The sequence below is a fragment of the Chelonia mydas genome, chromosome 2 (assembly GCF_015237465.2).
Source record: "Chelonia mydas isolate rCheMyd1 chromosome 2, rCheMyd1.pri.v2, whole genome shotgun sequence".
Lineage (NCBI taxonomy): Eukaryota > Metazoa > Chordata > Testudines > Cheloniidae > Chelonia > Chelonia mydas.
Window position 1 is genome coordinate 175569732 of NC_057850.1, and position 25288 is coordinate 175595019.

At 38.9% G+C, this 25288-nt stretch overlaps 1 protein-coding gene across 1 annotated transcript in view; it reads right to left on the reverse strand.

Annotated features, from left to right (window-relative positions):
- BMPER (BMP binding endothelial regulator) overlaps positions 1-25288 on the reverse strand; it is a 192391-nt gene that overhangs the window by 151261 nt on the left and 15842 nt on the right. The window contains exons 3-4 of the mRNA XM_007064353.4: positions 13184-13283; positions 774-856 (exon numbers count right to left, since the gene is read on the reverse strand). Coding sequence (XP_007064415.2) covers positions 774-856; positions 13184-13283 — 183 coding nt within the window. The remainder of the gene's footprint in view (positions 1-773; positions 857-13183; positions 13284-25288) is intronic.

The following is a 25288-nucleotide window of genomic DNA, read 5'->3' on the forward strand; positions in this document are numbered from 1 at the left end:
CCTTTGAATATTTCCAGTCCCCTTCAAAATATTTGTGCAGAGTATTTAAACTTGGGCATCTACCTTATTTCTAAAGGCAGTACTGACATCAATGTTGGGTCCGAAGAAAATGCAGCTCTTAGTAAAGGGTTTTTAGCAGAACTTTGTATTTTTACCCCCGAAAGATCGTGATCACATCCATTTGTATGGACAAACCTAGAGACTGCAGAAACATCAATTTGTCAGTTACCTGGCTTGTGTACACAAATGCAATGTGTGTGTCTGCAGATGAATACTCTTGTGGATTTTATTGGTGCAACTCAGGAAGGCTATCAGAAATGCAGCCCACTATGTTGACAAATCAGTAGCTCAGGGAAAAGAAATGGGTTGTTTGTTAGCTTATTTTAATTAGTATTCCACATTGGTGTGTCTCTCACAAACAGGTGCACACTCATATTTTGTTAAAAGTCTAATGATTGCTGAGAAAAGCAAAATAATTCCAGTGTTCAGGCTAGCCCTCCATCCTTAGCTCATCCAGGTATGTTTTAGATTAGAATCTCAGTATTTAAGATAAGTAACCTTGTTGTTCTGAATGTTGCACTATAGCTGGTCACAACTGGATGAGTTAAGGACAAAGCAGCAGCCTTAACTCTGAACATGATCTCTTGTTTTTCTTGACTTAAGAAACTGAAGATTTTAAATATATTGTTTGGATTTAATACAAAAGATTCAGACTTTCACGAGAGAAAGCAAACAATTCTGCATTTGTTAACTTCATGACTTCCAGCCCTTACCTGACACTGATATGCAATACATGGATTAGCTGGGGCTTGCCATTTTATGGAGCTGTTGTAGTTCTTTCCTTCAAAAGTGCAACCTAGAGAAAGAGAGAAGCAGGACAGTCTCTTACTTTATGATCACATGATGTTCTGGACGGGAATCGGTAGGTTTCTATAGACAGATTTTCAAGCTCAAGCTGCAGAAAAGGTTCGTATAAGGAGGACAGAGCTCAAGGCCTACTGAGAAGATCTCCCCAAGTCCAGCCAGTCATCCACGTATAGATACATTGTGGTGTCTCTCTTCCTGAGCTATGCTATGAGTACTTTGGTAAACACCCTTGGGGTGGCTGAGAGACAAAGGGGAAGCACCCTATTTTGATAATGTTCTTGGCCCACCATGAATCTTAGTACGTCCTATGTGATAGGATTATAGCTATGTTGAAGAATGCATCTTGAAGACTGAAAGATGGGAACCAGTCCCTTGATTCCAGAGTGGGGATTACTGATGCCAGAGTAGCCTTCCTGAATTTCAGCTTCTTTATGAGGTGTCTTAGGCCACATCTACGCTGCAGGCCTATGTCAGTATAACTACCAACGGTGTGAAAAATCCATACCCCTGAGTGACATAATTATACCAACCTTAACTGCCCCCTCTGTGTAGACAGCACTATGTCAGTGGGACAGCTTCTCCCATCAACATAGCTACTGCATCTCAGGGAGGTGAATTAACTATGCCAATGGGAGAGCTCTCTCCCATCAGCATACCAATGTCTTCACTTAAGCCCTACAGCAGTGAGGCTGCATTGGTGCAGCTGTGCAAATGCAGAGTTTTAAGAGTAGACCTACCCTTAGAACCAGGATCGGTTGCCACCCTCCCTTTTCCTTAAGGATAAGAAGGCATCTTCTATAGAAGCCTTCCCACTGATACTGAGGGTGAACTTTCTCAATAGCCTGGAAAGAAAATAGCAAGAGGACCTTTTGTTATAAGAGAACCTAATGAAAAGGTATAGGGAAGGGTGATTGGGAGTAGTTGGTGTCTGGAAGTGGACAGATAAAACTGGCATGTTTTTAAGACCACTAGTTTAGGAATTGGCTGTAGTAATTGAAGATATCTCTTTAAAAAAAAAGTATATGTAAGGATCTTGGAAGCAATATTTTGTAAGAGTTAAAACCTATAAATAGTTCCATCTTCTAGTTCATAAATCAACAAGTAACCTAATTTAGAATTTACAATGCACAGATTGGCCAGTGTAAAGATGGTAACAATATCATGGGCAGGAGTTTAGCAATGTTCCCAAGGAGATGCAAAGAGGATCAGGTTAAAACATTAGCGTCACCTTAAATGAAGAACCATATAAAGATAATACCCTAGTGCATAGCATCACAAACCTGGGTAATGTGGACTGCTGTCACAGTTAAAGGGTCATATTATCAGTTGGTGTAAATCAGCATAGTTCCATTAGCATCAATGAAGCTATGGTAGTTTAAACTAGCTGAGGATCTGGTCTAAAATCACTAGCACAGGCCAACCATGGAAGAAATGTGGATCCAGGGCAAAGAAGCTCAAGTCTTTGTCTCAAGAATCCAAGCAATGAAGAATGCCAAGAGGATGGACTTGTTTTCCTTGTAAATGTGGAGGTTTAAAGTCAAATAAAGAGAAGTCTTTAACTATCAGTCCCCTTCATAATTTTAATCCAGGCAATTATTTTACTCAGATGAAAAGTGAAAAAAAAAATAACTCAAGAGGCATAATCTTTTTTTAAAAATTAAAAATAGAAAGCTAAGCATACATAGGGAATCTAAACAGCATGTTTTCCCTCAAAAAGTGATGTGCATATGGAATTAGTTTCTAGGAGAGGCCGCTGGAGTAAATGGCATAAAATGGATTTAAGGGACAACTGAGAAGTCTTTCTGGAGGAGCAAAGGATGTTAGGATATAGCAAAATAGCAGCCGGGTGGCGGCGGGAGGGAGGAATGGTCAATGTCACTCAAAAATTGAACAGGCTTGTAGGATCAAACAGCCTTTTCTTGTTTGTTAAAGATCATATGCTTTTTTAGGAGAATCCCTTAAAGCACTTATCCATCCAGTCTTCTGCTGCTTCCCTGCAGTAGTGCTAGTGTAGAACAAGCTGGAAGCTATGGCAATACAGAAATGACAGGTCTTTTTATGAAAATAGGGGCCCATCACAATACTGATTCTCACTGATCAGTTGCCTCAGAGGGGGACTTTTATATGAAATATACAGGATTGCTGGGGGCTGGGGAAGGTCTCTTCAAACATACACTTTTTTAAAGCAGATCTGTAAGGATAAAGTCTCATCCAAAGCTACTGAAATCAATGGAAAGACTCCCAAAGAGCTGTGGAAAAGCCTTAGCAGGACAGCAAAAGAGGAATATACAGAGACAATAAAATGAAAGAAAATACATTACATAACAGACATAGATTATCTGTGCCCTTCCTCCTTAAATTCCACTAAAATGGTTATTTATAAATTTGGGAAATTTGTTCTTCTTTTCAAAAACTTTCAGCAGTAAAACCTGGGATTCTTTTAGGGAATACACTCAATTCAGTGTCAGTGGGCAAGATTGCCAGTACTATGGGTGGGAGCTGTTCTGTTTTCTGATAAATCTATTTCATGTGAGTATTTCATGAGGCGATCACCCATTCTCAGAAATACCAGGCAAAGTAGAGCAATTTGAATAACTGATTTAACTATAATTTCAAATAATTTGATTTTTATTTATTTATTGTTTAAATCACTGATTTAAATCAGGGTTGGAGTTTTGTAAAGCTAATTTTAAAGTTTTAGCTATGGCATTTTTAGATTAACATTTATAATGCATTACGTTATAAATACTCCTCTTTAAAATGTCACTACTGGTACAGTCTCTTATTTGTCTTTCATAAAACTGTGATAGGCAAAAAAGACAATATTGCAGCTGAAGGCCCTGATGCTTCAATCACTTAAGCGGATAAGAAACTCTGCTCATGTGAAAGGGACTCAGATGAATAGTCCCATTGTTTTAAAGTTAACATGTGCATAAGTGTATGCAGCATCTGGGACTAAAACTGTATTTTTTATTTAAAATGTCTTCGTGACATAAAACCTTTGTCACTTCAAAATAAATTGCCTCAGTGTTAACAATGAGAACTTATTGAGACTCAACACATTAACATTGTTATTCTGAACTGTTTTGTACACAGAGGCCAACATTTTCAAAATAGGAGCCTAAAGTTAGGCTCCTAAAACCATAATTTGCCACCTAAAGGTGGGATTTTCAAAAGTACTTAAGTGATTTAGCATTTCAGCCTTCTTGACTTCTGGAAGTTCAATATGGGCACAGTTCTACATATTGCTGAGCACTCTGGTCTCCATTCAGGAAATCACTCAAGCATGTGCTTGATTTCAAGCACTGCAATGGAACCATTCACATCCTGCAAGCTAAGGACCAAAGACAGAGTGCTCAGCACCTTTCACAATGGAGCTCTATATCAGAATGTGTGACTAGCTGCAGTATAACTCCGGCTATTTGCTTATCAGTTTTATATGTGTGTGTGTGTGTGTTGTATGTACAGTTAATGAGACTGGGAATGATCTTTTTCTTTATGGATGAGCATTTTAAACATATAACTTCTTAGTAGAAAAATATTTCTGTGCAAAATCTGAAAACAAATTAGGAAATTACTACAGGTAACGGGTAAAATTTTAGCAATTTTAAATTAAGACTCCCTTTGATTTCAGTGGGGCTAGGATTTCACCCTCAGTCTTTTTCTCACTTAGGAACCCAAGTGACAAATACTACTCCTATTTCAGTACATATCTGCAAACAAACCAGTAAATAATTTTATTTGGATTTAATCCCAGTTTGTTTTTTATTCGACTACTCCACATTGCAGAACAGTGGACAGAGTGCATGTGTCAGTGATGAGAGGTGAGATGCAGACAGAGGTTTTAGTTGACCAAAATTTTGTAAGTGAAAGAGACAAGGAGCCAACAAAGGAGGGTTGACATGGTCAGAGCATTAGGAAGGTAGGATTGTTTTAGCTGCTGAATGTTGGGAAGATTTGAAGATGGGATAAAATCATTAAGGCTGGAGAGAAAATAGTTACAATAGCCCAGGTGAGATATTCATATTCTTTTGACCCGAGGCATGCCCCTTTGCCCATAGTTGTGTCCTTTGTATTTCCCAAAACTGCACCCATAACACATTCTTCAAAACTAACAGAAAACAGACTACATACCAGCTAGTGTTCCAGACCCTTACTTTCAATACATACATCTTCCAGCTGACACTACAAACACAAAGCAGGGCCTTTTGAATCCACTTAATCATACTATGGAAGTTTGAGACTCTCCTGAAATCAGCTGAGTAAAACCCTTTCTGCTTCAATAAGCTTATTCATCCAGGTAGAATTCTGCCTACTACATGATTGAACACACATCATATTTAGCTCAGAAAGTAGCAATTTCTGAATATATGCAATGTTATCAGTGAAGGTATTGCTTTCCCTTCTACACAATCACACACCATGATGGAATCCCTCTTCAAGATCCTAAAAGAATAATTCTCACCAGGAAACCCCATTAAGTCAACTTTTGCTAACCATTTATTATTTGAAGAGGGGAGGAAACCATGTATAAAAATCTAGGAACACCAGAGCTCAACTTAAATATTCAGTTTAAGTATTTAAATACTTAGTTATTTCAGATTAAATACATACTTAAAGGACAGCATAAAGGACCAGACTAGAGTGATTTCAATGGAACTATGCTGATTTACCCAGTTAAGATTCTGACCTAATTTACAGTCCCTTCTATTTCTTCTCTTAGAAATGCTGGTGTATTATTAATGTAAAATATTAACTTTCCGTTATCTGTGGTTTTGTTCCTATAAGCTACCTGGGTCCAAATTGTTCAGATAAGTCTTGGATAAGCATACAAGCTTTGAGTTGCTTATCTGAACCAAACCAAACCATTGAATCTTTTGAAGTTGGTCCATTGTGGTCTATTAAGTGAAAACTACTCAATAGCTGCTAAAGTAACCTGATAAAGCCAAACTGATAAGGACCGAAATCTAGACTATCTACATAATAAATGGAGGCAATATAGCTAAATTACCGCTTGTAATTTCAGTTATTATAGCTTCAGTTATTTCCTGGCCAGAGCCAGAAGTGTAAACCAGAAGCAGAGCCAGGGATCAATACCAGAGAGACAGCAGCCGAATTTTAGAACGATAGGGTCAACTGGAGTCAGAAGCCAGAGGGGAGCTGGGGATGGAACAAGGGCAAGCACTGCTGCAGGCATGGTAGAGGTTAAGCAGCCACTGGTGTGCTGTGGGGGCCGGGCTTATATAAGCATGGCTGCTAAACTAGCAGCCAGTCAGAGCTGTGGCCACTCTGTCAGTTCCAAGGCAGTGTAGCTGGGCTCACTGGTTGCCTAGCAGCAAAGTTAATCAGGGAGCAGGCCAGTATCTGGTCTGGGACCTAACAACTGGGAATGAGCCTCTCAGCCTGGGTCCACAGACTTGTATTGGCGGCCCTAGCACGCTAAAAACAGATGTATAGACATTGTCACTCATGCTAGAGCGTGAACTCTCAAGCCAACCCACCCCAACCCCCCAGGCTTGAAAGCCCGAGCTCCAGTCCGGAGTCACAATGTCTACACAGCTATTTTTAGCCTGGTAGCTTGAGCTCCACTAACGCGAGTCTGTGGACCGAGGCTGGGAGGCCCTCTCCCAGATACAGATATACCCTGTGTGGGTTGGCATGCTTATTTTGGAATGAGAGTGCCCTGTTTTGAAATAACTTAGATCAATTTTTTACAGTTTTCCATTTAAATAAAGAATCGGGCGCTTTTATTCCAAGAGAAGCATGTTCTCACATAGATTTGAACAGATATAATTAAAGATGTGAATTACAACCGATTGAGTTATTTTTGTTCCATTTTATCATGGAGACAAACTGGACAGTCAGTAAGGCACTCATCATCCCACCCCCAATAAGAATTTGAATGGAACTTTTTTCCTCCTGCTCCCCAGCAGCACGTGACAGTAGTACTCCAAAGAGAAAAAATGGGCTGGAAAAGATGGACTAGCATACTAAGGCTTAGACAGTGTCCTCGAAAGTTCATTAAAAATAGGACTTTATTACTCAATTTGACAGTGCCCAACAAGATTCCAGCAGGAATTTGTGCTTATTTTAGGCTAATGGGAATTCTATAGACAAGTCATTTCCCATAGTCCCAGGAGAAAATATCAGATTAACATACTGTAGGTTGGCTCCATGTCCCCCGTTTCTAAAGCATCCTACTTCTCCTATTTTTCTTTTTTTCCCCTCCCCTTCTATTTAAAAAGTAACCTCTCTATTGGCATGAAAAATAAACATCAGGATAAAGAAAACAGTCATAAGACAGGTTTTATTTATTTTTTTGATAAATTATTCCTCAGGGAAAAGCCCAGACAAACTAGCACAGAAATATCAGATCAAGCCAAAAACCCCTTGCAAATTCAGCTGTATGTCACTGACATTAAACCTGTCGGCCAAGTTAAGAGAACTGCAAATCCCATATGTGGATATTATTAAATCTATTTTCACATATTTCATAATGTTAAAGAGTCACTGACACCTCCTGGCAAATGCTGAAATTCTACGTAGAGAAAATTCTGCATAAGTAATGTAGCTAGTATTCCTCTTCTGTTTTTTATTTATGTGCAAAAAACATGTTTCTTAGAGGCTCATTTGTTTCTGCTGCTTATACCTCACTTGGTGTGATATACATGCAGAGCAGAGAGCCTGTGCAATGTCCTCCACACCATTTACACCCGACATTAAAGAGACAAATCCAGCTCCCTCCTGCATAGCCACAGAGTCCCTTTTTGCAGCTGAAACAGTGCAGTTCCACTGCATGCAGAATGTGGACGTGGGGGAGCCACATACGGGGTAAATAGCATAGCATAACAGCACCTGGGTGTGGCGCCAGCACATGGGTGGGATGGGGTTAGGGATTTAATCTACATAAATCCCTCACTATTCCTCCTCCTGGCAAGGGAGTTGCCCAGTAGTAATCTATGAAGGCTACCTCAGCTCACCATACATATATCCAACTCCAAACCCAGCCACCAGTGTGGGGTAACAGAGGATTTGGCTTAAGAATGCTCTGAGATCATATTTACCCCTAGTGCAGAGGACCACAACATTTCAATTTGAATTGGGGCTGCATGAGGGCCACTGATAAAGAGCCCTCTGCAGTCCTGTGTGTCAAGGAGTAGTTCTCCACACTAGCCCTGCGTAGTACAACGTGCATGGCAATGATGAGGGTGGGTCAGGAGAGAGACCATGGGATCTGCGTTACATGGCCCCACAACATTGCCCAAGAAGCTCAATGATCTTACAGCTGCTACCATAGTGAAAGTAGACATAACAGATATATAGGTCTGCCCTCTGCCCCCATTCTCTCGGCAGCTGAAATTCACTTTCGCAGATGCCCTGTATTTCACCTGTATGTGGGGTCAAATGAATTCCACTCTTTTATGATCTGACATGAACACAGTAAAACAACAAAATGTGTGATTAGAGCTCCAATAGTTCCTGAACTTGTACAGTCTCTAAACAATGGAGAATTTCACAGTTCATACAGTATGGGCTGCACAAAAAAATGGGATCTATCCACATGCAAAGATTGTAAGAGTCTTACCACAAAAGTATCGCGAGGTTCCAGAGCTCGGGCTCCAGCTCAAACTCAAATATCTACAAAGCAATTTGACAGACCTGCAGCCCAAGCCCCATGAATCCAAGTCAGCTGACCTGAGCCAGCCATGGGTATTTAATTGCTGTGTAGACCTACCCACAGCAGCCAGAACCAGATGCTTCAGAAGAAGGTGTAAAAACACCACAGTAGGCAAATGTAGGATAATCTGCCCACCCCCTTCACTCTCCTACCCACAAGTGTTAGGACTCATTCTAATATCTAATAGTTACAGCCCATCTTAAGCCCTGAATCGTGGAATTTAATATCCCTTCCAAAAATTTTGTTTTTGTGAATTATAACTCTAGATATTTTGATATTCGAGAAGGCCTGCAGTGTCATTGTCTGTGCTATAATCCACTTCTGTGGCAAAATAGGATTATTCTTAATGAATATCAATGGAGCATATATGTCACAAACAGTTAAATCATTACCAAATATTTATAAAATTAACCATCAACAGTGAACAAGTGCAGGACAGAACAAATTGCATATAAAGAAAAGTAAAAGATAGCACCAGTCTCAGCCTAGAATAACTTAAAACATAATTAGAGTAACAAACCCCCTTCACCCTCCCAGCTACTACATCTTTGCATGGCACTCTCATAGCTGTCCAGGGGAGATGCACATTAGCAGGAACAAAAAGCTGAGTATGGCTCACAGTTATAGTACACCCATCTTATCCATCTCTGATCCACTAATAACAAACTCTTATTCAGAGAGAAAATAATTTATTTTTAGAAATGGAGAGAGCCCCAAATTAAAATGACATCTGTCCAGGTAAATACGAAAAATCTGCCAAATCCATTTCTATAATCCTCAGTGACCTCATATGTTTTCATTAAATGTATTGAATAAAATGAGAGAAGAGGAAAGGCAATTCCACCCCACCCACAATGCTACAGTGACAGGACATACTGGACTGGGATTCAGGCTGAAAACCACTGTTCTGTGGTAACAAGAACCTTTCGCAGACCCCTTACCGCATAATCTGCGGACTGCCCCCACCACCACCACCACCACCACCAGGGTCCAGAGGCTGAAAACCACTGGTTTTAGGGTAATATATTGTTTTTATCTCAGCAGCTTTCACCTGCTACTAATTTTCTTTCTCATTGCATAGGCAGGTAAGGTTTTTGTTGACGTTTCAGTGAAAGCGGAGAAGAACTGCTAGAAGACATTTAAATATCACACACAAGCGTGCAATCAGTAGCAAGGGATCACTGCTCAGTATGCAGCTAGAAGAAGGAAAAATTCTCCCACAATGTTTTGAATTCAGATTATTTGTGTGTGCATAGGTATGCAGCAGAGTGCTCAGCTTGATGCACAATCAAATGCATAAAATCCCATTTTAAACTGCTGTGGTGACATGGACTACACAACTGGAAGTATTACAGCCCCCAAATCCAATCACGACGTGGCCTCCCACATAATAAAACAAAACAACCAGATTTCCTGCCTATTTTTATGGTCATCACAAATTGTCTGAAGCTGGCTTCTTGTTTCATACACAAAGCCAATTTTGAAATTGTACTCCCTACCTTTTGTTCATGATATTATAGACCCCTATATATTTTAAATGACAATAGCCAACAGTCCATTTCTCCATAAGGTTGGGAAACTGGCATTAACAAAGAATATTACAAGGGAAATGAGTAACAACCCCTATGTTTCAGTTGGCCAACACTTTCCATTATAAAAGATTCTGGTGACTTTTTGAGAAACTTTAACACCACTATTGTTTGCACCAGACCTTTGAAATTAGGCATGGAGAAATCCACTGGAGAAATCAAGAAGTGCCTTTTCTTTGTCCCAGGAAATGTTGTTCAGGTTTAACTGAGATATAAACTGTTAAAAATCATCATTTCACTTCTCTTGCTTGAGTTGCTCAGGAACTTTTGGGGGGAGTGGGGCGGGGGGGGGGTTTAAACAGCCTACCAAAACAATATCTGAATACAAATATTCTGAGGCCATGTCCCATGCTGCCCCCAAAACAGGAGTACATCCTGGGAGCTGTAGAGGAAGAGAGAGGGAAGTGGGATCCCCAACTTCCACCCAGACACACTACATGGCCCCGGCAGATCACACACCCCTTTGGGGGCCACCACATGAGACAGGAGCTCCCCCCAGCTTCCTGGGTGGAGGGAAAGAGAGATAAAGCAAGAAAACAGGCTCCCCACAAAGACACGTCCCAGAGGCTTATTTCCTCCCCTGCCCCCGCCCCCCATTCCCCAAACAGGCAGAAGAGCCTTTATTTGCTACCAGCTAATCCAGTTAGTTCTGTAGCTCAAGCAGTGCTGAAGGTTCAGGATTCAAACCTTGTTGATGATGTATGCTGTGGGGGGTCACTCCAATTTTACACAGTAGGGGTTACCTTTTTTAAAAACTTTTAAAATACTAAGAAATTACAATATAATATATGTTATTTAAGTGGCAAAGCCAAGCTCTTAAGAGATAGGAAATTCCAGAATTTAAGGTCCCCCTTACAAACATAATTCTTCCCCTTGTGCATATGCATTATGATCAAGTTTTAAATTACATACTACTTTTTTCACCAAACCACTGCCTTACTCATTACACAGCAAAGACCCACAAGGAGGGAAAAATCAAGGTTCCATGGGCAACCTTACATTTTGTACTTCCTAACTTTTGAGTCCTTGAATTCATAATCTTAATGTTTTTTCATAATTTCATATGCAAGAAAGCGACCATCTATGCATCTGGTATGAACATGGGGAATGGATTTCCAATCAGTTCAAAACATAGTTTAGGAACTTTATGCTGTAAAGCTAAAGCAAAATATAATTTATAGTTCGTGTCAATGAAACTTGTAACTATAAATTCATACGTTTTTAGGAAACAGTTTAATTTCAGTGTCATTTTAAGGTGGGCCTCTCCCTTTCCTTGGCTTAAAAAAAAAAGTGTCAAAGTTTTAGACAAATCTACGAATTTGGGTTTGCCAGGCATGTTCAGAAATCTAAACTGGACCACAGAAGCAAAGCATAAATAGATCAGCCATCATATGTCTTTAGTCATCCAGGAAAAATACATATCCATCATGTCTCTTCTGCCTGAATTATAGAGTAGTCTGTTTTCCTGCCATTATATTTTTTCCGGCAGGGTGGTAGAATGTTTGCATTGGGTTTTGGATTTAGAATTCCCCAGAAATTTATTCTACCCCACTTCCCTCCCAAAGTCACCCCGACCACCCCTGGGGAATAAAAAAGATAAATTAAAAAAAAAAGAGAGCGAAAGAGAGAGAAAGTAAAAGCTGGCTGAATCGGAAATTCTTTACTTCATCAGCTGAGTACTGTTGAGCAGTCTCTCAACAGTTTTACCATGTTTTATGGCACATTACCTCACTGTGTCACTATTAAAAAAAAAGACACTTTCTACTGATTTTAATTACAAAATGTATTACTTGTATCAGTATGGTAATTATGTAAAAAACATATTTCTTTATTACCACAATCCGTTTATTGTATAGTAGAGGACCAAAAAAAAAAAAGAAGAAGAAGTGGGAATTTAATAATTAGCTAATTCAATTTCTAAAGCACTTTGAAGAAAAATTATAGCTGAGAACTAAGCATGTACTGTTTGCATTGTTGCCGAGTTCCCTTTTTAGGACATTTTAGTTTAAATTATCACCAGATGCAAGTAGTTTTTACTAAAGTCTAAACTTTTTACAAGATTTATGGCTCATTGCTATCATGTATATTAATAGAATTCAATAACATAAAATACACTGTGTTGGTGAGGGGGATGTTTGTTTTATACAGAAATGCAGAAATAGCAGCAGCTGCCATGCTATTTTCTAAGCTGCACTTCTCTTTTTCTTCACTGAAAAAGAGGGGATAAGGGTGCTTCTGGAAGCATAAGGAGTAAGCATCTGCATATTTATTCACTTGTAGGAGACAGCAAAGAATACCAGCCAGCCAGAAACCTATGAGCCCGTAGGTGTGAAATCTCTAATACAGGGAAGAAAGGTTAGAGGTCTGCTTGAATGTTCAAACCAGCTATCACTTCACTTCTGACCACAACAATCTCTTATGGATGTGGTGGGAATGATGGTTGGGTGGGGTGAGTAGGGGTCATCCTGGCCAACTCTTTACATTGGTTGATCGTGACAACAAACAATGAAAACATGCAGAAAACAAGTTTTGGAAAGGGAAGGGTGAATTCCTTCATATCAAATGGGGAATTATTTGGAAGACAGGATAGAAAAGTAGTGAATATGGGTAATAAAGTAGCAGCAGCAAGGGCTCTTCATCTTCTGAGGGAAATTTGGCAGTCCTGCCAAATGTTTGGAGTCTGTTTCACTAACTCTATTAAGATTTTGTTTCCATTTAGTGCTTAGCCTCACATTGGCATCCTTCCTCTGGGAATAATAATATAATTTCATCATAATAATAAAGTACTACTAATGAAGTAGAAACAAAAATGTGTTTTAAGGTATTATGATATCTTGGAAACTAACTAATTTACATGTTTATATTATAAAACTATGTATCTCCCCATAACTTGGGGATTTCTTAAAATTACTGCCATTTTGGGGGCCACCAGTAGCCAGAGATGGAAAGCTTTAGACTTCACTCTACATCTGGCAAAACAAATTCAAGAACTGAGAAACTTAAAAAAAATAAATAAATAAAGAGAGAGAATATATGAAGGAAACTGCACCTTTGCATTGCTCACAGCAGGCTCCTCTCTGCTTAATGACCAGAGAACACTCCTTGGAAAGCACCGGACACTTCTCTCGTTTGCATGTCACTTCCTTATTCTAGGCAAAAAAGGCAAATGTTGTTGAAAGCAAAAATCAAACATTTATTCTCCATTTCATGACACTCCAAAATTGAAATATGGGTTTAGGAAGTCACTCCCTGCTTGACAAGAGACCTTTGTGATTCAAAATAATCAAAAATTCCCTCATAGAAACAGACAGTATTTTTCCCTCATAGTACATACTGAGAAGAGAGGACGAGTGGGGGCGGAAAGCACAACATTAAAAGGAGATCTAACCTAGATAAAGTAATGCCAAAGGAAACGTGTGATTCCTTTTCCCATTCTAATATTACTTTTTGGTATACTGTAGAAATGATAATATTTTTGTAAATTATATTTCAAACTATTAGAGTACCTTGTCCAAGACTTCCTTGTGTGAAAAAAAATATTTGCTCACAACTGTCCAACAGTCCCGAGTAGTACAGTGAATTAAAGTGCAACCGTCTAAAGTTCCAAGCCAAATAATAACTCAGTTGGGTTTGAATGGATTCAGTTTAAAAAACAAAAAAGAAATATAAATGCCAAGTGAGGAGATATTTATGAAAAGTTCATAGCACAGGGACAGCTCTCTGATAATAGGGCCATATTAACAAAAGTGTTTCAAGCATTTTCATTTGCTGTTATTTCTAAAGTGACAGCAGTTTTAAATACAATAAAACCTTAAAGTTATGAACACTTCAGTAATGGAGCTTGTTCATAACTCTGAAGTTTCGTAACTCTGAACAAAACATTATGGTGGTTCTTTCAAACATTTACAGCTGAACATTGACTTAATAATTGACTTTGAAACTTTACTATGCAGAAGAAAAATGCTGCTTTTAACCATCTTAATTTAAACAAGTACAGAAACAGTTTCCTTACCTTGTCAAATCTTTGTTTTTAAACTTTCTCTTTATTTTTTTAGTGGTTTACATTTAACACAGTACTATACTTAGGGTGACCAGATAGCAACTGTGAAAAAATGGGACGGGGGTGGGGGGTAATAGGCACCTATATAAGAAAAAGTCCCAAAAAACAGGATTGTCCCTTTAAAAACGGGACATCTGGTCACCCTAACTGTATTGCATTTGCACCCCACCCCCCCTTTTTATTTTTTGGTCTCTGCTGCTGCCTGATTGTGTACTTCTGGTCCCAAATGAGGTGTGTGGTTGACCGGTTAGTTTATAACTTTGAGGTTCTACTGTATACACATACACACACGGCTTAAATTCAGCTGGAGCCATCCAGAGCAAAGCTCCGGTAAATATTTTCAAACCCATGGGAGCACCGGTGCCTCCCACAGGCTGAAGCCCTGAGCCCCAGGGCTCTGGGAAACATTCAGGGAGAATTTAAGCCCTGCACACACATAACAATGCACGTAGGGCCTAATAAAGTTAAGCACAGGCTTAACTTTAAATATATGCTTATGTCCCACTGCAGTCTATGAGAGTTAAGCATATACTTAAAGTTAAGCACTTACTCAATTATTTGCTAAATAGGTATGGGATTAAGCACATGCTTAGGTGCTCTGCTAAATGAAGGTCTTAATACAGCTACATTTATTTGGGATTGCTGCTTTGTTTGAACATCTCCCAGGGAACAGATTTCATGCCTCATGAGAGTAAATGATCATTAATGCTGCTTAATTGGGAGAGTGATCCGAACAACAACAAATCCATTTACTGGTGATTCATTTGTCCAGTGCTAAAGGGTTAATCAGTGTTTAACTAGTTGTCATACATGGGAGATTCTAAGATTCAATCACTGAATCCATAATTTGCAAATAAAGACTAAAAGATGATGTAATGAATAATTTGTATTCAGTAAACATTTTCTTCACTTAGGGCCTAATATTGCACTGTGCTGAGTAAACTAAAACTCCTTGGATTTCAATGAGAATTGAGGGGTTTGGTTCTTCTCAGGAGCAACTCAATACCTTCCAGTATTGGGCCCATAAGATTACTTTGCAAGTATAACTTTTGCATTCCCTAACATTTTTGTGTTTAAATATATCAGTTTCTACATTGTGTTAACATAGGAGTTCTGATTCTCCACTGCCTTTCACCTACACTTCACTGATGTAAATTACTACACAAAGTGCCAGGCAGAAGACACCACTCCAAGGGTTATTTTTGCATTTCATTTACAATACATATATTAATTTATACACTGCATAGCATACACACACACAGCCAAATACTCAGCTGATATAAATTAATGTGATGACAGTGACTTCAATGGAGCAACCAATGGCCCAAAATGTTCTAATGTATCATCTCTCAGTGCATGGTCAAATAATTAAGAACAACAATTCTTTAGAAATATATAATAAATTATTCTATCTTTTTTGTTGTTCAGATATGAGCTGGCACAAAAGCAGTTAAAGGTTCTCCCTTCCTACCCGTCCCCCAAACTATCTATTTTGAAATCCTTCTCAACTCCCAATCCCCTCAGGAAAATCCTAGGAAAACAAATAAGCTTTGCAACATGACCTGAAGGCCATCAGATCTGGGATCTATCATTCCAAGCGACCAAGCTGGTGCAGAACTTCCTTTAACAACCTGCCAGCAGTCCCAAACTCATTTAAATCAGGAAGCTGTTTGCTTGACCCCTCAGTTTATCCCATCTGCCTTGGGATCATGAGAGATGCAGGTTCCTAAACTGTTCAGGATCCAAACTACATAGGGCTTTACAGCTTAACCTCCACTTAGATAACAACTGGTAACCACCACAGATCACATATTTGATGTGTTCCATGTGGGAAATCCCACTTAAGTGGGCAGCCACAATCTGCACTCTCTACAATTTCCTGAGGTTCTCAAGACGTAGTCCCATACACTGCACATTTTAGTGATCCTATTTTAAAATGACAAAAGCGCAGATACTGGTGGAGAGGTCTGCACCCCAAAGAAAAACACACAACCCTCTTGCCATGTTCCAATGTTGATAAACATTCTTGGCAATATCCCAGCCTTTCTTAGTAAGAGGTTGTTATGATTTATGTCTTGTCCTCAAACTGTTCAGAAATCAGACTATCCAAGAGGGTAAAATAATTGCATATTATACTGCCACCATCCTATAAAGAAAAGTCAGTTACCAAGCTGGAGGATACCACTGAATATACTAAGAAGAATTAACACAGGAATGTTTAGCACAAGGTAATCCATTGGTAGGGCCCTTCGTTTTCAGTTATTATTTTGTTCAATTTTTCTCAGGTATTTATCAGTGTTTATTGCCACAACAACAAAAACAGGTGACAATCTGTGTCAAAAACTATTAATAATTTTTCTGGGTAAATATCAGGGTTTATTTTGATGGATGGAAAGACGGGGGGGGGGGAATATTCAGTGGATTAATGCTTTGAATTCTGTTCATCAATGTCATTTGCTGCAGAACTAAAACAGAACTCAAAACACAATGCCACTCTGAGTTTAAGAAAACAATGTATCTAATCCCCAAATAAAACTTTTCATTTGAATAAACAGTTTCCTGTTGTAGACTTATAACTATTGGTCTATAAATATTTACATTTAATAATTGGGCCACACCATTTGCAGCATGTACACTCAGCTTCATCCTTTTCTCCTGTTTTAGTTTTTTTTTAAACTTTTGAATACTTCCTTGTGTTCTGAAACGTATTCTGATATAGATTTTCATTTTCTTCCCACTTTAGAGTGTCAAATCTTTAAACTGTTATCTGCCAACAGCTTGAAATATGTACATGGTGGGTGTGAGATTCATCAGTACATTTAGATGCGCACGCACTTCAGAGCTTGCATGCGTGCCTGTTTGTTTATTGTGTGCATCTTCTAGACAAATACATAGTCTTATTTCAACAGGCAGCTTTGCATATACACACAGACTAATTTATTATCGTAATACATATATCTCATGCACTGTATTGTATTTTCCTAATAAAACAAGTTATTTTTACATGTTTGAATGATACAAAAGTAGGGTGAAAAATCACAAAAAAATGAAGAACACTTTTTGTAAAACCCAGGAATTTTTCAGTAAAAATTGTTTTAAACTGCAAACGAAGGAGCTTTTCCATTGCCTAGTTAATAGTAGCTCCTCAACCTTCAGCTTTCCCCTATGATTGTCAACCACACTGAACAACCCTAGAACTGAACAAGGGTAGAAAACAAACACATTTATTTTTTAAAGTAAAATTTTGCTACTTGAAATTCCTGTCTTAAATTTAACCCTCTGAAGTGAACTCCACCTATAATTACTAGTCCAGTTCATTAAATGACACAGGTAGCCATTTACCAGATGCTAGTGTCTCTCTCAATGGATTTTATGGCTTAATTAGAGACTGAAAAGAATCAAAGAGGTAGAAAAATGTCAATCAGAAAACTGAAGCACAAGAGGCTCTGCACACATCACCCCTTTGCCTCCTTTTGCTTCCTGTGGTCTTGCTCAAGGTGCTTGTGAAGGAAGATATAAAGCTTTTATTACAAGCCTCTTGGACTTAAAATCACAGCTTTATTCTTCTCACAGTCACTGTCTAATCTGGCAGGGAGTAGAAAGGGCTTGATTCTTACACCAGCATAAACCAGGAATAACTAGTTAAATCAATGCGAAATCAGCACAAATGAGAATCAGGCCCTAAAGTTGTTAACTAACATGCAGTTTAGTCAGAAACATGACTATTGTAACAGATTGTAACTAGTGTGATAGATTCACTGACACACTACTCCAGTTTTGCACCTCTCCAGTGTTGCAAAGCAACCATAAACCTGGATTTAATCGGCCAGTTAAACTGAGTTTATGGCAGTTTTGCAATGCTGGATTGACACAAAGCAATCAGAGCACATTAGTGAAATTGGCTCGACAACTTCTTATTCAATGCAGGTTTCAGAGTAGCAGCCATGTTAGTCTGTATCCGCAAAAAGAAGAGAAGTACTTGTGGCACCTTAGAGACTAACAAATTTATTTGAGCATAAGCTCAAGTACTCCTTTTCTTTATTCAATGCAATATGCCAAATTCTACTTTTACTTACACCAATGTAACACCCTTGACTTAAACTGATTTGATCCAGCGTGAAATCAGTGTAAGTGGGAACAGAATCAAACCTACAGTATCTGCTACCTGTGAACCAAATCCTCAGATCCATATTCAAAACAATTCAGGCAAATCCTCATTTAGTTTAATGGAAGTTTGCCTCAGAAAAGGCTGAGTTAAAACTGAGGGCTTCATCACCCCCTCCTGTGAAAAAATATCCACTGGAGGAGTTGAAGGGAAGAAAATCTCTACACTAGACCTCTAGAAATTTTCCTGCTGAATTGTTTCATTGGGGGCAATGGGGGTAAGAGAGGATTTGCCCAAATATAATACAGGTCATATAAACTGATTTATAGACTTCATGAATCTCAGGGTATCTGCAGGAGGAAAGGGCAATCCAGGAAGACCCTTTGTATCCACGGGCCTCCTCTGCTCTGTGGCAATATAGCTCCATTGGAGCCATGCTACTAAAGCATCACCAGGTGGCAACTACACATGGGACCCCAATTTAAAGGGGGACTCACTATTGCAGATGGCAGGGAGGGTTACCAAAAAGGATTACACCCCAATTTGGATTACCTTTGTTTCCTGATTGCCAGGGGAATACTGCATCTCCTCCACCATAACTCTACATCCTGCCCACCCACTCCTCCCCTGAGCACACTAATTCCCTCTCCTCTCACATACATCCTGACCTTCCTCTGAGTTTGGAGGTGGCTGCCCAGCCATTCCATGCCGAGGACTGGAGATGGGTGTAAGGATGAGCCTTCTGCTTGCATTTAAAGGTGGTACAATTGGGTCCTGATTAAAGACTTCATATTTGGCCCCACAAATCTGATTTAAATCTGTTTACTTCACTGCCAAAGACAAGTTTTTATTATCATTGGCACCATAGAACTAATAAAACAATGGTAGGACAAGTTGCATCCTATTCTCTTCATGCATCATCAACATTTTCAGCTACATCATGATTGTAGAATCTTTATCACTGATGATGATGATGATGATGGAAGAGGCAGATAAGAACCTATGATGATCTTCACATTCCAAGATCACTTCTTAGATATGAGAGTTAGAAAAGGCATATTAGCAAATCTGGGAAATAATCGAGAAGAAAAAGATAGTCCCAACATAGAATTTTACAGAATTTTTTCTGAATTTCAAAGTAATGATATAACATATACTATTGAAAGCCTCCCTGTGTGTCAGATTTCTCCATGCACATAGAAAGGGGGGAAGCACCACTAACATCAAAATTCTAAAGGACAAACATCTTATGTCAAATTCAGCTGTGATATTATTATTATTATTTCTATTACAGTAGCATCTAGACTTAGGAGGCCTCAAGAAAGATCCAGGCCACACTGTGTGTACAAACACACACTAAGAGATAAAACAGAGTGTACAGTCTAAATAGTCAAGACTGACAAAGGGAGGAAAAAGGGAAGGACTATTTATTATATACATTTTACTGATGGAAAAAAATCGAGGCACAGACAGACAGATTAAGCAACTTGCCTAAGGTCAGACAGGAAGTCTGTGGCTGAGCCAAGAATTAAGCACCGATCTCCTGAGTCCAGTGCCTTAACCATAAAGCCCTCTTGTTTTCAACATAAACAAGCATAATTCCCCTGAAGCTCATGGAGTTGCACTTGTTTCTTCCATGACTGATTTTAGCCCTTAAACTATTGCTGAATATACTGTTATAGTTCTTTAGTTTTTCATATAAGAGCACATCTTAGCAAAACTCAAGACCCGGGGGACTTGATGTGGAGGAAAGGGCTAACACTATTCATATCATTCATACAAGACAGAAGATAAAGCAGGGCTGGTAAATCATTGTTTAGTCTATTGTAGTCTGTTATACAATGCAGATCTCCTAGGCCCATGGTGTGCAAGAGTAAGAAGATAAAACATTACCAAACAAGGAGGAATTCTTGAGGGGGTGAGGGGTTTCACCCACCCTTCCAAAATATTGCTTGTAACATGTACCACCAGTCTGCTTATTTAAATTTCTCTTTCTCCTCCCCATTAGTTTTGCAAGGGTGCAGCAGGGTGAGCCAGCAATTGAGCCAAATGGATTTTAACAGCAAGCCCTTTCCTTCCAAATAAGTTCCACCCTCTAGTAATCATAACATTTCATTACTTGTCCAAGCCATACATTTAAGGAATTGTTAACTAGCAGCATGAAGGAGAGCTATACTACCAAATCTGCATCTGTGTTGTCAACATTGTTTCTGAAGCTGTTGAAAGCTCTCAGATACTTTCAGAGGTTTTCTCTTAAGAACAGCAATATCGGACTGCAACATGCAGAAGCCAGCTTTTATAAGAGTGTTTTTTTGTTTGTTTGTTTCATTAAAAGGACATGCACTTGGGCCCTGAAAAGTGCAGAAGAGACACATAGCTCATATATATACATAAACCATTTGCTAAATCAGAAACCTGGGAGTCAGTCAAAATCCATAATAGGATCCCAAGATTCATAATAAATAACTTGTAATTATAGTCCTACACAATAGTTATTTTAAACAGATGGTTTATGGATTCACATCTGGGATTTTTTTTTTAATTTAATGTTCATATACACTCAGAGAGAAAGGGAGAGAACATAACTAGACTGCATCTAGGTTTGTTTTATTAGGTTTGGGGAAAAAGCAATATTTTAAAAGGAGTCAAGCTGATTCATAACAATACCGCCACATCTGATGTAAGTCCCTTGTGACTACACAGCAAAGACATGTAGGGTTCATGCTCGGAATCTCAGGCTCACATGGAATAAAGGACTTCATGAAGGGCTGCAGAGTCTGACTGAATCTTCTTTCCTGTATTAATTGAGTCCAGCACCTGGAGAATTATATTTCTAACATGTTCAAGAGAAGTTTAGAATATTTCGTTTGGAACCCACTTTTTTTTTTCTCACGTCTCCCAAAACTTGCCACTGAAATTCTCTTCTTCAAAGTAAGTGCAAAGGAGATGAAAATTCATTTACATAAAAGATAAGTTACCCAGAGGCTATTTTAGGCTAGAACTTCATGTTGCCTTTTCTGAAGCTTCCTCTCACCATAATTTGTTCATCTGCAACTTATAGCTCATATTTTTACCTTCCATCAAAGAACTCTGTGCATAGTACCCCATTCTAACGACAAAGTATATCAAGACTAACAGTCATAAGCTCATGTGGTACAGTAAAATAAAATGTCAACATGAAAAGAAAGAGTAAAAAACAACTGAATGTTTGGCAGAGACCTTGCACAGGACTTGTGCCAAACCACAGCTTGAAGCAGCAGCCAAATTCCTACTGGATTCCCTGTTGAGTCTCTGCTCTTTCACAGAACAACCACTAGGAGGACTACTTTCTGTAGCCTGCATTTGGCTTGGAAGAGAAAAAGATCAGGAGTCCTTGTTTCTTGGTGGATGCACCAGTGTGGCTACTTCTACCTTTTCATATTCTCTCTATGTGTGTATATATATATATATCTTCTTACTATATGTTCCATTCTATGCATCCGATGAAGTGGGCTGTAGCCCACCAAAGCTTATGCTCAAATAAATTTGTTAGTCTCTAAGGTGCCACAAGTACTCTTGTTCTTTTTGCAGAGTGATCCAGTTGACTATGTTCTGAGTCCATTGTTTTACTGGCCAATATAGGGGTAGAATTGGCTGTAAAGTTATCACTGATGCTGATTGTCAAAGGGTAAATTTCCACTGTGACATTCTGGTTTGTTAGTTTTTGAGGCTTATATTGAATCATGTAGATTTTAAATATCTAATCTTTGCCTCTTTGTTGAACAGGAAAAATATTACCTAAACTTTCATTTAAATAAAAACAAAAAAATCTATGTAGAAAGGGAGAACAAAGAAGACTGACTGAGAAGGTTGATACCATGGGATAGAAATCTGATCTGACATTAAGGCCCAATCCTGCAGTTACTTCCAACCACTATTTACGTTATGCTGGTCACACTAATGCACTCTTCAGATAGTCTAGTCTTAACTTTATGCCTGGATTTCAGTGGGATAACCCACACAACATAAAATTAAGGACATGCTTTTAAATTTTTGAAGAATAGGAGCTTAAGTGTGTGCATTTGTCGTCTGAAACAATAATGTAAGTCACACTGAAAGCTTTCAAACAAGGATAAAAATTGTCCTTCAAGAATTTGGGGTGAACTTTTCAAAAGTACCTATAAATTCGACTATGTCTACACTGCCACTTATGTCAGCAAAATGTACGCCTCTCAGGGGTGTTAATAATCCGCCCCCCTGAGTGACATAAATTCCACTGGCATAAGCACTAGTATGCACAGCACTATGTTGGCAGGAGAGCTTCTCCCACCGATATAGCTTCAGCCGCTCATTGGGAGTGGATTAAATTATGTTGACAGGAGAGCTCTCTCCCATTGGCGTAGAGTGGCTACATGAGAGACTTTACAGCATCAGTACAGCTGCATCGCTGCTGTAAGTTCCCTAATATAGACACAGCCTTAGGAGCACACTTCCCATATAAAATCAATGGGACAACTGCTCCAAAGTCAGGTGCCTTTGAAAATCCCACCCTTGATCATTTGGTACTGTTGCTTAGCTTATGATTCAGATTCCAGTTCTACAACGTTCTCTCACGAGTACCACTTATACAATCAAGTACTCCCTCTTGAGTTCAGTGGGATTACTCTCTTCAGTAAGCCCTGCTCTGCATGAGTAAGAATTGAAAAATTAGGCCCTGAGTGAGAAAACGGAGGCGAAAGCACTCACAAAGCAGTGGACTGTAAGAAAATGTCTCACCACTGACAAGTGGGGTAAGAAAAATTTCTCATTTTCATTGTTTCCCCTCAAACTTGTATCTAGTTTCAATTAAACAAATGAAAGTTTCTGCAGGTAAAAGACACTAAAACAAAAAAAAAGGATACTAAAAAACTGTTATGGTGCAAAATGGAAAAAATATTTGTCTGTGAAACAGACAATTTTCTGCAAAAAACAATAACATTGTCTTGATTTACAAATTCAAATCTACACCCTGCAAACATTGAGGCATATGCTTACCTTCATGCAAGTGACTAGTTCCATTAACTGTAATAGGAGTACATACATGAGTAAAACTAAGCATATGCTTAAATGTTGCACACTGGGGGCTTGCTCATAGTAAAAATGTTACCAGGTTTTCAGCATAAAGTTGTGTTATATTGATACAAATGATATTTCATCATGAATCAAATAGGTCAACTCAGTCCTTGCAAAAACAAAATTTTTCCTCTTGTGAACACAAAACCACCTTTTTTTCCAAATACAGCACACAGTAGTTTCTTGCTTGTTTCCACATTTTCATAATCTCTTAGGCTCCTATGTCCCCAATGCCCAAAGCAGCAGGCCACTGTTGACATTGAGCAGGGATAGTGCTACAGATCTCTCCGCGGTGGAGCTCTGCCAATATCAACTACTCCCTTCAGAACTTCAGTTCTCCCCCAGGAAGCACCATTAAAAACAAAGCCCTTGCTTGCTGAAAGAAGACCCAAAAATTTCACTGCAGATGTGTATTCCCCACCACAACCAAAAAACACAGTACTATGTACAAGTAGCTCAGTACTCACCACTCACAACCTCCTTTAGACCAAACATACCATTTCTGCAATGTACCTAATGTTCACCAGCTTGGGGAAATTGACCTCTGTGGTCAGTTGCAAGCCTGATTTTCCCTGAAGACAGCCCAGTGGCCTGCTATTGTAGCACCATGAGTAGGAGGAGCTTCATTTAATATGATCATTTATTTGTATTACTGTAGCACCTAGAGTCACAACTGAGATCACGAGCCTATTATGCTAGACAGTGTGCAAACACATATTAGGAGATGGCTCCTATCCTGGTGAGTTATAATTACAATAGACAAGGTAGACAGACAACGAATGCACACAAGGGTGAAGTAATTTGCCCATAGTAGGTCAATGGTAGAGCCAGGAATAGAGCCCAGGTCTCCTAGGTCAGTGCCCTATCCACTTAAACATTTTTCCTCACTTTAACCTTTTCCGTGTGATACGGTCAAATCTTTGTCCCAGTGAAGTCAAAAGCAAAGCTTCTCACCATTCAACAGAATATAATATGAAACTCTCTGTCAATAGGGACGTGAACCTCAGGTTTCAGTGCAAACTTAACAGCATATACAGTAACACAAAATAGTATATATAAACTGGAAGGCAGGTAAAAGTTGGGGGGTGATGTTATGGTTCTGTGGGAACCAACCCTTTGACTTTCCTGATTTGTGTGCATTTAAAATTCTTAGCTACAATCTTCCATTAGGGTATTTTTTAAAATTAAATATAAATATGTTTTATATTTCTATTAAAGTCTACATCTGACCTCCTTTGTTAAGCACTTTGAGATCTACTGCTGGAAAAGGCTATATAAAAGTGCTAGTTATTAGCATTATGAAAGGAGTAATAGTAAATACTAAATAGCTCTTTGTCAATGCTGAATCTTATGCAAATTAGCAGTCAGTAAGACAAGTAGAACCTTGGTCAGATAGGACGTGTGTCAGTTTGAATCTAAGTCTGTGACTAAGAAAGTAAATTATATTTTCCCCAGTTATAGCTGTGTGTCTCTTGCGTATACTGTACAACTATGCTGATCTAGCTAAACTGATACAAACCCCTAATGTAGATAAACTTAAGCAAGTTTAACCTTTGCTTAGAATAACCTTTGAAGTTTACATAGCTAAGTTCCAAATTACACTAAACTGATTTAAGCAAGGGTTAAACTGTTCGATGTGTTTCTATGTTAGGGATTTGGGTTTAATAAGATTGGTTTAAAACCAATGTAGTTACACTGGTGCAAGTTTTCTAATGTTGACCAAGCCAAAGTTTCAAGGTCTGTTCAATCTCTAAACCTTCCGTCAACTCTGACCCTTCAGCAGAGCAACCCTTCCACTTCTGTTTCTTCCCATCTTGGCCCCATTGCCCATGTTCTGTTTATTTCCCTGGGTTGGCTTTATTGCAGTAAAGTGAAGCACACCACCATGAAAATACAGA